Genomic DNA, 12,531 nt, shown 5'->3' on the forward strand with positions numbered 1-12,531 from the left:
TTATTTTTCCCTGGATTTGGGAAGAGGAGCTTGTACTCAGTGGGACACCCTGGAAGAGCTCCAGCATCAAAGTGTCTGGATCAGATGAGTCAAACAGTGTGCTGCTCCACAGGCCAGGGAAATGAATGGACTGTCAGGACTTTTTCAAGTGGACCAAAAAAAAATATGTTGGGGTGCAGTGAAGGGTTCAGTGGCTGCTGCTTGTGATCACAGCACAGGCCCTGTTGATGAGAGGCTGCTCTCCTCACTGCTTCATCGGCCTGTGGGATCTATAAGCACTATAGTAAAGATGACAGGCTGGCTTCTCCATCCAAATACGATTTTTAAAATGTCACTTTTTCACCCTGCTTCTTTCCAAATAACAATAATCTGATGTTGAATGTCACTACATTCTGTTCCCATTGCAATATACGATGAAAAAAAATCCCAATTCCATGATTGCTGTATGGCAGTGATATGACATTGATCTGGCAATTGTTTTTGCCATTTATTTTTGTATTACTGAAAATGACCAAATGTAAAATTCCACTTTGTATTTCCCATAACCCTTGTCTATTATTAAGTGCTCACCACTTAGTTTAAATTGTGACCCAGTCCAGATTTTAGGAAAACTAGTTTAAAAATGTCAGCTGTTGAATAGAAAAAAAGGAAATAAGTAAATAAAAGTGTAATTTCTTAATGTCTATCTACAGTGCACAATCATCTCTTGTCTCAAGATGGATATGATAATTTAGATAAAGCAGCTGGAGGACCTGTCTTGTACTTGTGTAACAAACATCTCCAGTGTAATTAATACCTTAAAGGGAAAGTTCACCCAAATTAGAAAATCACAATTGGTTTCCTTGCCCTGTAAAAGTTTATTTCTCTGGGCACTGTTTCCACAAAGCTCATATCAAATGCTAAAATGTTAGTATGTGGAAACAGTGCCAAGGAAACGAGATTGCTTAAAGGGTAAGGAAGCCAATATGTAATTTTGTAATTTGGGTGAACTATCCCTTCAAGTATTCTATCATGCTGTCAAAGCCAGAGATGGTTCACCAGAAAAGCCACAAGGATAAGAATGGAATGGCATAAGGAAGGGGAATCACAGCCGACAAACTAGATGTCAGAGATTCAATGGGGTCAGTGGGGTCTTGAAATCTCATCCATTTTGCTGGTGGCCAGTGACAAGGCTCGAATCCCCTTACTGCCTAGATGCAAACTGAATGAACTGCGACAGGGATGAAGCTGTTTTATACATTTCGAAGAGTAGGACATTGTACATCACTATTATCCATGATTTTCCCCGACAAAAATATCTTCCAAAATAAACAATTAAAATGTTTTATTCAGAAATTATTATATTTCTTAGATACGGTCCTTACATCTTATATTTATGTCTCTGTGTTTTCACTTCAATGTACTTATTAGTCAACCAGCTTTTCCAATATGAGTAGTTTTTTTTTGCCATGAACATGATGAAATGGCCAAATAAATATATATTGTTTTCTCATTGTGTGGCTATTTCAGATTGGTTGGTTGATATATAGTGACTGATATTGGGGGCATGTTAACAGAGCTTTAAGTGAGAGTGAGAGAGCGAGAAGCCTCGTTTATACCTGGTGCTAAAATGCATACTTGGTCCTGATCTTGTCCACATTCTAATTGTGCATATATTTTCAGATATGCATCTACACATGGTATTAAAAGTTGTCTCTTATCTATCCACTGTGTCCACATTGTGACCAAATTTCCTGGTCCCTCACTGTATGCAAATTATTTGACAGATATTCTTTAAAAATATGATGAATTTACACATATCGATGTCATAAGTCAATGATTTTAAAAATGATGATGATTTAAATGGTTTCAATGTCCGGATGTTTTATTATTGTCACACACAGGATATTGTCAGTGTAGTGAAATGTTTTTTATTTTTATTTTTACAGGGTCAGCCATAGCACCCCTGGAGCAAATTAGGGTTAAGTGCCTTGCTCAAGGGCACATCGACAGATTTTTCACTTTGTCGGCTCAGGTATTCGAATGCTCTATAAACCATGTGTCAAACTCATTCCACGGAGGGCCAAGTGTCTGTGGGTTTTGCTCCTCTCTTGGACTTAATTGATGAATTAAGCTCACTGATTAGTAAGGAACTACCCTCATCTGTTTGTCTTGGTCTTAATTGAAAGGAAAAACCAAAAACCAGCAGACAGTAGTCCCTCTATGGAATGAGTTTGACTCCCTGCTACGCTATGTCTACACTTATGAAATATCCAGAAACAATGCGTGCCCGACTACCTCCGGAGGTGGGCAGGAAGATCGGATCACAATCAGATCATCGTCTACACCTGTCTACATGTGGGCACAATCAGAATGTGGACACAATCAGGACAAAGGGCACATGTTAAAACCTGGTATAAATGGGGCTAGAGAGGAAGGAAAGGAAGCCACTCAAATATTTGAAACCAAACCATTGCACGTGTTCTATCACGTGCAATGTTGTTTGCAGCAACTTTGTTGTTGTAATATCACAAACTGACATGGCAGTTTCACCATTAAGGATTCCAGCTTTAACTTTAGATGCTGTTAACCTAGAGCAAATCATTTTCATACTTGAACGATACTCTAGGGCAGGGCTCTCCAACCCTGTTCCTGGAGAGTTACCCTCCTATAGGTTTTTGCTTCAACCCCCGTTGTAACTAACCTGATTCAGCTTATCGACGAGTTAACTATTTGAATCAGTGTGCTAGGTTAGGGTTGGAGTGAATCTACAAGACAGTAGCACTCCAGGAACAAGGTTGGAGAGCCCTGCTCTCGGGTAAATCATGTTTATACTTATACAATGCTCTCACATGTACACTGTATACATTTTACAACAACATGTGGAGCTTGGCAGTCCATCACATTCCTAATTCCTGTGTGCGTCATTTTTGAAAGTTGTGTAGATAACAATTAACGGGTGCTTTAATGAATCATGCTTGTTGTGTATCTGTAGGAAGACTAACTACATAAACCCCCATTGCCTTCCAGATCTATGACCAGGAAGGGACGTTACAGCACTTTATTGACGGCAATGAGCCGAGCAAGTCGAGCTGGATGAGATACATTCGCTGTGCACGGCACTGTGGCGAGCAAAACATGATGGTGGTCCAGTACAGGTAAAGACTGCATGAAATGTGGGTGGGAAAGTACCATGTTACTTCCACCAGGAATTTAATAATTTAGAAATTGTATTAACATTAATATCACTCCATACCATGTAGGCCCAACTGCGAGTACAGCATGCGATCAACACTATGTATTCAGGCATCAATTATTATTCACACAGCAAATTTGACACTGTCAGCTGCAGTCTATGCAGGCTTACCATACAGATGCCATATCTTAATTTGATCATCATGTTGTTGTAGGAATATTCCTGCACAGCAGGGAATTCAAGCTTGAAGTCTATTTGAGGTTTGAAAAGGCTCCTAAAGTTTGTAATTTCCGCTTAAAAAATGTCAGACTTGATTTGCCCTAACAGAAAATGTATCAACCCCTAAAACAGCACCACTGTTGGCCAGTCTCAATGTTAACAGTGAAGAGGTGACTCTGGGATGCTGGCCTAGGCAGAGTTGCAAAGAAAAAAGCCATATCTCAGACTGGCCGATAAAAAGAAAAGATTAAGATGGGCAAAAGAACACAGACACTCGACAGCCTAGAAGGCCAGCATCCCGGAGTTGCCTCTTCACTGTTGACGTTGAGACTGGTGTTTTGCGGGTACTATTTAATGAAGCTGCCAGTTGAGGACTGTGAGGCATCTGTTTCTCAAACTAGACACTCTAATGTACTTGTCCTCTTGCTCAGTTGTGCACCTCCCACTCCTCTTTCTATTCTGGTTAGAGACAGTTTGCGCTGTTCTGTGAAAGGAGTAGTACACAGCGTTGTACCAAATCTTCAGTTTCTTGGCAATTTCTCGCATGGAATATCTTTAATTTCTCAGAACAAGAATAGACTGACGAGTTTCAGAAGAAAGTCCTTTGTTTCTGGCCTCTTAAGGATCCACCCCCTTTTTTCCAGTTTTAGCCTAAAATTACACCCACATCTAACTGCCTGTAGCTCATGCCCTGAAGCAAGGATATGCATATTCTTGGTACCATTTGAAAGGAAACACTTTGATGTTTGTGGAAATGTGAAAGGAATGTAGCAGAATATAACACAATATATCTGGTAAAAGATAATACAAAGATGTGTTATTCCAGGCTAGATGCAATTTAGATTTTGGCCACGAGATGGAAGCAGTGTATGTGCAAAGTTTTAGACTGATCCAATGAACAATTTACATTTCTGCTAAAAATGTTGTAACAAGACTGCCCAAATGTGCCTCATTTGTTTATTAATAACTTTTCATGTTCAAAATTGTGCACTTTCCTCAAACAATAGCATGGTATTCTTTCACTGAAAAAGCTACTGTGATTGGACAGTGAAGTTAGCTTAAATTCTTGTTAATCTTTCTGCCAATATCAGATATGTCTATGTCCTGGTAAATGTTCTTGTTTACTTACAACCTTATGCTGATCACATTAGCCTACGTTAGCTCAACCGTCCCATGGGAGGGACACCGATCCCAGCACAACAGTTTTCAGCTGTGCTAACATAATTGCAAAAGGGTTTTCTAATGATCAATTAGCCTTTTAAAATGATGTGTGCCATTGGAACACAGGAGTGATGGTTGCTGATAAATCCGCCTCTGCCTATGTAGATATTCCGTAAACAAATCGGCCGTTTCCAGCTACAATAGTCATTTACAACATTAACAATGTCTACACTGTATTTCTGATCAATTTTATGTTATTTTAATGGACAAAAAATGTGCTTTTCTTTCAAAATCAAGGACATTTCTAAGTGACCCCAAACTTTTGAACGGTAGTGTGTATATATACAAAGTAGTCCAAGACTTTGAAGCGGAATAATTTAATACTGATGATCTATGGACTAGATCCAATAGTTTTGCTGTCTTGACCCATGATTGTACCAAACTAGGCCCATATCCATAAAGCTTTTCAGAGTAGGATTGCTGATCTAGGATAAGTTTTGCCTATTAGATCATAATAAATAGGATTCCATGGACAGAGGGAACCTGCTTTGTGAATACAGGCCCTGGTCCATAACTATGAGAGAGCTATGATTAGTGAAAACCTTTGAGACTTAGTTCCACATCATCATATACATGTACTCCTAATGTAGACACTCCTGTTTCCCTCCTCTGAGCCGTGTGGGGATGTCCTCCACAGGCAGTCAGCTGGTTTGAATTCCTTATGTTATGATTTGCAATATCTAAATGGAATTCTCTTCAAAGCAGCTCGTGATTGATTGACCCTGGGATGGCTGTTTTGTTTTTGCTCTGACAATAATGTCCATTGGCATGTGCTTCACTTTGCCTGCACTGGGACGTCCCGCCGTTGTCTTTATGAGTCATCCAACCACAATACTAAATACATGTCAGCAAGGGAAATATTATCCAAAACTGAAAAAATGCCTTTGATGTGCTCCACTGAGCTGAGATTTGCACAAGTTTTGAAAGTGACAGCAGGCTTGTAAGAAATGGTTTACATTTACACTCTTTCACCCGCCTCAAAGTGTGCAAGACCACCTATCGCTTAGAAAACAGCCCTCTGTCAGCAGCCAACTGAGTCATTTAGTCCCAGTACATTTATTTGTGTGCTCCAGTGTTTATGTTAAGTGAGGCCAAACTGAGAGACGGAACATTACAAGGGTATAAAATACATGGAATACTTGTGCTTTTCTCAGGTTATAAGATGTATTTGATTTATGGGCTTGTCTTTGCTTCATATTTATGTTGTGGTGGAAGGAATTAATACAAACTCACAGGCTTCAGCAGCTAGGCTGAGACCAAAGAAGCATTTCTGTCAAATGTTTATAGTTTTTTTAAACATAATTATTTGAAATATATGGATATGTTATTTGCTAGTGAAGCAAAATCATGGAATGTCAGCATGGGGGCATATTTAAGATAGTGACAAAGTATTGCATATCCCACTGCCATGGAAATGTACAGTATAATGCCTATTCATTTCGAAACTGATTCATTAAATAAGCATTGCATCACAGCTGCCATGTTTCTTCTTGTAAAACCTCAGCCTGTCACATGCAGAGTTTTTCAACTCGCCAAAGAGGAAATTGGATGTGATGCTTGGACGTGATTATACATTCTGTCAGACACAAAGCAAAAGGCATAGTGAGGGCCTCTAATGCTTTTGTTTGCATTTACTGTCGTACATCGTTTGTACATGAAATTGTGTTGTGAGCAGTTCACACATACACACTGGGCGCACTACATTTCAACATCAAAATTTGGGTAATATTTGGTTGAGACGTTGATCAATGAAATTTCAACCTTTATTCACCCACTCAAAAATACAGAAGTTTGTTGAATTCTCAAAGTGTTATCTCTATGCTTTCAAAGATCTAAAAGCACAAATTCTAATGGAGAAACAATGTCAGATTTTTGGTTTAGGGCTCAATTCAATCTGTATAGCCAAAGTTCAGCGCTATAGCTCGCTTGAAATGTAAAGGTAATTTTTCAATTGAACAGACATATGCAGTGTTTACCGTGAATTAAGTACCTGTGAATGCAGGAACACATTTTTGATGAAGTCCTATTCTTTAACTTACATTTCTGGTTAAGATGGAGACGTAAATCCAACATATTAATTATTAACTTGAAGATTACATTTGAAATCTATATATATTTTTTTGTTGTTGAACCCTGGGTTGAATTGAAACAATAGCTGTTGATTTCGCAAATGCTATATTGGCCTATTATATCATGACTTTTAAAGTGTGGTTACATTTCATTTGCTCTATTGAACCTCCTTTGGAATGACCTTGATAGCAACAGTGAATCTATTTAGTTATTCATTCTCATGATAGCACATTGGTAGTCGTCAGTGACAAATATCAAAACGAAGCAGTCCTGGATGGATTAGTTGTAGATAGATCATGTCTCCAGTAGGAGGTGCTGCCCAGCCTATTGTTTTCTTTACTGATAGTGCCTATAATGTAGAAAATCTGATATTGTTTCAAAGGCACATATTCAACATATTTTATACAAGCTTGATCTATGTTGAAAATTGGTTACCATGATGACATAATTCTGTGGTTGAAATGTCACCCTCAAAACAACTTTTTTTCAAATCCAATGTATTTTCCATGTCGATTCCACGTCACAATACGTTGACAAATTACATTGAAACAACCAGTTTGTGCCAAGTGGGTCGATGAATTGACAGCATTGTTTTCTCTACTGCACAGATCATGTATATTCTACCGGGCATGTATGGACATTCCAAGAGGAACAGAACTCCTTGTCTGGTACAATGACAGCTACACCTCCTTCTTTGGCATCCCTCTACAGTGCATTGCACAGGATGAAAACTGTAAGCATCTCTTTCTCCTTTCTCATCTCTTCCAGTCACCTCTCTCTCCTGTTTTTCTATATTCAACTAATTGGTTTCATTCTTCTGTCCCAATTAACATATACAGGAAATAAGACAAAAACATACATACAGTATACAGTACATTACTCTGTGCTGGGCCATTGGGTTGGTGTGCAATTGTTGTTGTCCCTATTTCATCTGAACATTCAAACGGGATATGATCCACATACAGCCATCAGCATATACTGATTTTAAACCATTTAAAAAATATATACAAATATAGTATGACTCCTATAAAGATATCTAGTATTTCCATGTAAGAATACTAGAATGATATAGTACACAACATTGTCATGAATAGGACTAATGACAGACATAAAGAATCTGGTGCCTAGCAAAACCCAACAAAGCATATTTGCAAAAGGACTACTGTCCAAAAAGTAGTAGGTTAATGAAAATGCTATTATTTACTTTGGATTTCAGTGTGTAATTTTATTAAAGACAAAAAGCATTTGACTGGGCATAGCTGTGCCGAGCCACAAAAACTGATGCAAATAGTGGACCCTTAAATTGACTTAAGCCTGATTTATATGGCTGAACCAAACAAACCTTGCCAGTGCAAACAGGATGAAAAATTATTTTGTCATATTGTGGCGAATTAAACCAATGACTCAATGTTGACTTTCAACGGACAGTACCCGTTAGTTACGTATCACAATTTTCTATTTTCGAAGCTGTTCTCTCATAGAAGAGACAATCGGTTAGGTTTATTGAAACAATAGTATTTATCTCCCCCAGACATTTTTGAGGGATTGTCTGTTAACAGTCTTTGTAGGAGCATTTGGGAAAATGAATGACTATTTTCTGTCTTAACCAGCATTTTGCCCCATACTGCTCTGTCTGGTTTCTTTGGAACTCACTGGCCACTGGAGGTCTTGGACAACCGACAGGGCCTGACAGTTCACTGTTTACATGTTCGACATTTTATTACTTCAGTCTAGTTGGAGTCCTGTTTAGACAAGTGCCTTTTCATATAAACTGTTTTAAAAGTGTATAGTATAATTTGATAGATGCAGTATTGCAGCCTTAAAACGTGGCAAACAATGGAGAGGTCGAGAAGGGAGAGTGCTGTGAACTCCTTGCAAATCAGCATACCCTGCATGAATCAATATATCTTAGTATAGCTCTCTTAAAGGAGAATCTACCCATTAGACACTGAAGCCTGGTTACACAGAAATAGACCTCTTCCCCTAATACAACCCACATGAAGGAATAGTGTGTGCATGTGATAGCAAATGAAAGCTGCTGGATTGGTGAGGTTCAGTACTATGAATTTGCCCTTTAACTAGTCAATGCTCTCGTCTACAACATGCACAACTTCAGAACCACCTCACAATTGTTTCTATGTACATTTTTATGTACAAGTTAGCTTCAATCACACTTCCTTAGCCCGATACTGAACAGTGTTACGAGATCTAACATTAAAACAATGCCCAGAAAAATTGAAGTTTTATTAAATAAGAAAGGCCTAGCCCTACTCCCACATGTATCACGTTACAGTTGTGTAAATCTGTGTTTATGTACACAGCGTGTTGCAATACAAAGAATGTGGGATGTGGTTTGTCCACCCATGAGCTATTATGTCTCTGACTTCTTGAATGCAGTCAGAGATCAGTGTGTAGTGATGAAGAATCATCATATGTTTCTTATAACAACAATGAAACTTTCCTGCATCAAGTTGTTTATGCTTAGGATGCACAAAGACTGCAGCTTTTATTTTCTGTGATCCAGTAGCTGAGAGAGAATAGATCTCATCTGTGTTGATGTTATGTTTTGGTGACTAGAACTCACCCACATGGTAAGAAAAACAACAACAAGATAGTCAATGACAGTCAAACTCAGAACCAAGATAAAATAAGTATAAATTTAGCCTGTTGCATTTAGCCGAAGTGAAATGAAGAAAGATGAAATTAGTTAATGAATTGTGATGACAGTATTCTATTAACTGTAGCTAGGGAAACATGTATGTACGGAAATCTATTCAGTATAAAACTTTTGTGATAATACAAATAGGATGCATAAGCTTCAAAGCATAATATTTTATCCAATGTCTTTATTTTCAATATTAAAACTCTGACCTTGTGAATTAGAATGAATGTTACCCCATTCCAGTTGTATAAGGGTGCTAAGGCACAACATACTAGCTGTATCCTCACATCACATGCTGATAGTGGTTTACATGACTGTATGTTCCATGTTTTCTACTGTTTTCCTCCTTTAGTGAATGTACCAACCACAGTTATGGAGGCCATGAGCAGACAAGAGACGTTGCAGCCGCTCAGTAAAACGGGCAAAGGTTTCTCGGTGGCCCTGCTGCGCTCCATGGTCTTCCCCCACTCGCCCTGCTCCAGAAGCTTCTCCCTGATGGACAAAGGTGGCCACGCGGACTCCGGCTTCAACCAGATGAGCTCTAAGAACCAGCGAGTCCTAGCCAGCCCCACCTCCACCAGCCAGCTGAGCACCGAGTTCAGTGACTGGCACCTCTGGAAGTGCGGCCAGTGCTTTAAGACGTTCACGCAACGCATCCTGCTCCAGATGCATGTGTGCACACAGAACCCAGACAGGTAAGGTAACAGCCTTTGAGCCATCTCATAAAATGAATCATCATAATGCTTGATATATCCTAGTAGTCTCAGACTCTTACAGACATTTAGGTGTTCTTCTTGCATTGTGTCTATTTTTAATTTCAGAAAGTTCTGTTTCCATGTGGTTCATTGGGGAAATAAAAAAAACAAACACTTGCCATGCTATTCTATATAGTGTAGTGATGAATGGGGTTGGTTGTCACACTTTTTACTCGAGTGTATTTCTCAGCACCAGTATATCTTACAAGACTCTCTTCAATATTAGTAGAAAGACCAAGGTCTGGGGTTGAAATGGGGACCCTTTTTATCCTCACATCTTATTCCAACATGCTATTAAAAGCCATCAAACACACGGTCCACTTGTGACAACCAGCCCCATCGTGGGGTTGGTTGTCACACAGTATGGGGTTGGTTTACATACTGTTTGCTAGTAGCTTATTCCTTTTGTAACAGGAAGTGAAGCAATATAGCATACAGTCTTATAAATAGCCTTTCTTTGATAAAATGTTATTTCGAACACAATTCAGCATTTTATGCCTCGTAAATAACGTGCCATTTTGAGTACATTTCTGTGTGCATGCATGTGTTTGCACATGTATGTGTGGGTGTGTGACAGACAATATGTGTGGAAGAGGGAGGCAACGAAGGGAGCTCTTTATAGCACAAACACAAAAGAGCTTGTGATTTTTACTGTATACTGGCCATGGCAATGTCCCTGAACAATATGATTGCATTGGCTTCTAAACAGCTTCTACCCCCTAGCCATGAGACTCCTGAAGGGCTACCCAGACTATTTGCACCCCCCCACTTTATTTTAAGAATGTTAAATGTCAGAATAATAGTAGAGTGATTTATTTCAGCTTTTAATTCTTTCATCACATTCCCAGTGGGTCAGAAGTTTACATACGCTCAATTCGTATTTGGTAGCATTGCCTTTAAATTGTTTAACTTGGGTCAAACGTTTCAGGTAGCCTTCCACAAGCTTCCCACAATAAGTTGGGTGAATTTTGGCCCATTCCTCCTGACAGAGCTGGTGTAACTGAGTCAGGTTTATAGGCCTCATTGCTCACGCATGCTTTTTCAGTTCTGCCCACAATTTTTCTGTAGGATTGAGGTCAGGGCTTTGTGATGGCCACTCCAATACCTTGACTTTGTTATCCTTAAGCCATTTTGCCACAACTTTGGAAGTATGCTTGGGGTAATTGTCCATTTGGAAGACCCATTTGTGACCAAACTTTAACTTCCTGACTGATGTCTTGAGATGTTGCTTCAATATATCCACATCCTTTTCCTGCCTCATGATGCCATCTATTTTATGAAGTGTACCAGTCCCTCCTGCAGCAACGCACCCCCACAACATGATGGTACCACCACGTGCTTCACAGTTGGGATGGTGTTCTTGGGCTTGCAAGCCTCCCCCTTTTTCTCCCAAACATATTGATGGTCATTATGGCCAAACAGTACTATTTTTGTTTCATCAGACCATTTCTACAAAAAGTACGGTCTTTGTCTTCATGTGCAGTTGCAAACCATAGTCTGGCATTTTTATTCCGGTTTTGGAGCAGTGGCTTCTTCCTTGCTGAGCAGCCTTTCAGGTTATGTCAATATTGGATTTGTTTTACTGATATAGATACTTTTGTACCTGTTTCCTCCAGCATCTTCACAAGGTCACAAGGCACCAAAGTACATTCATTCATCTCTATGAGACAGAACGCGTCTCCTTTCTGAGCGGTATGATGGCTGCGTGGTCCCATGGTGTTTATACTTGCATACTATTGTTTGTACAGATGGACGTGGTACCTTCAGGCATTTGGAAATTGCTCCCAAGGATGAACCAGACTTGTGGAGGTCTCCAATCTAATTTATTTAGATTTTTTCAAGCAAAGAGGCACTGAGTTTGAAGGTAGGCCTCGAAATACATCCACAGGTACACCTCCAATTGACTCAAATGATGTCAATTAGTCAGAAGCTTCCATGATGACATGATTTTCTGGAATTTTCTGAGCTGTTTAAAGGCACAGTCAACTTAGTATATGTAAACTTCTGACCGACTGGAATTGTGATGCAGTGAATTATAAGTGAAATAATCTGTCTATAAACAATTGTTGGAAAAATGACTTGTGTCATGCACAAAGTAGATGTCCTAACCGAGTTGCCAAAACTATAGTTTGTTAACAAGAAATTTGTGGAGTGGTTGAATACGAGTTTTAATGACTCCAACCTAAGTGTATGTAAACTTCTGACTTCAACTTTATTTTTTTCAACAATTTTCCATCCCCCAAAAATGTGGAATAAGCAGGCTTTGATTTCTGGTCAAACAGATGGAAAAGGGGTCTTGTAAAACAGTATAGATCAGTGTAGTAGAGTTTAGTACAGTGGAGAACACTAGAGTACAGTATAATTCACTGTATTGTGCTGAATTCTACTGTGATGACCAAACCTGTGAAACATAGACATATATGATTGGT

At 39.1% G+C, this 12,531-nt stretch overlaps 1 protein-coding gene across 2 annotated transcripts in view; it reads left to right on the top strand.

Moving 5' to 3' along the window:
• prdm6 (PR domain containing 6) overlaps positions 1-12,531 on the top strand; it is a 47,569-nt gene that overhangs the window by 21,969 nt on the left and 13,069 nt on the right. For both annotated transcript variants that reach the window (XM_046346524.1, XM_046346525.1), the window contains exons 4-6: positions 3,010-3,137; positions 7,294-7,418; positions 9,700-10,042. In XM_046346524.1, coding sequence (XP_046202480.1) covers positions 3,010-3,137; positions 7,294-7,418; positions 9,700-10,042 — 596 coding nt within the window. The remainder of the gene's footprint in view (positions 1-3,009; positions 3,138-7,293; positions 7,419-9,699; positions 10,043-12,531) is intronic.

This window comes from Oncorhynchus gorbuscha, linkage group LG04, assembly GCF_021184085.1.
Source record: "Oncorhynchus gorbuscha isolate QuinsamMale2020 ecotype Even-year linkage group LG04, OgorEven_v1.0, whole genome shotgun sequence".
In the NCBI taxonomy this organism is placed as follows: domain Eukaryota; kingdom Metazoa; phylum Chordata; class Actinopteri; order Salmoniformes; family Salmonidae; genus Oncorhynchus; species Oncorhynchus gorbuscha.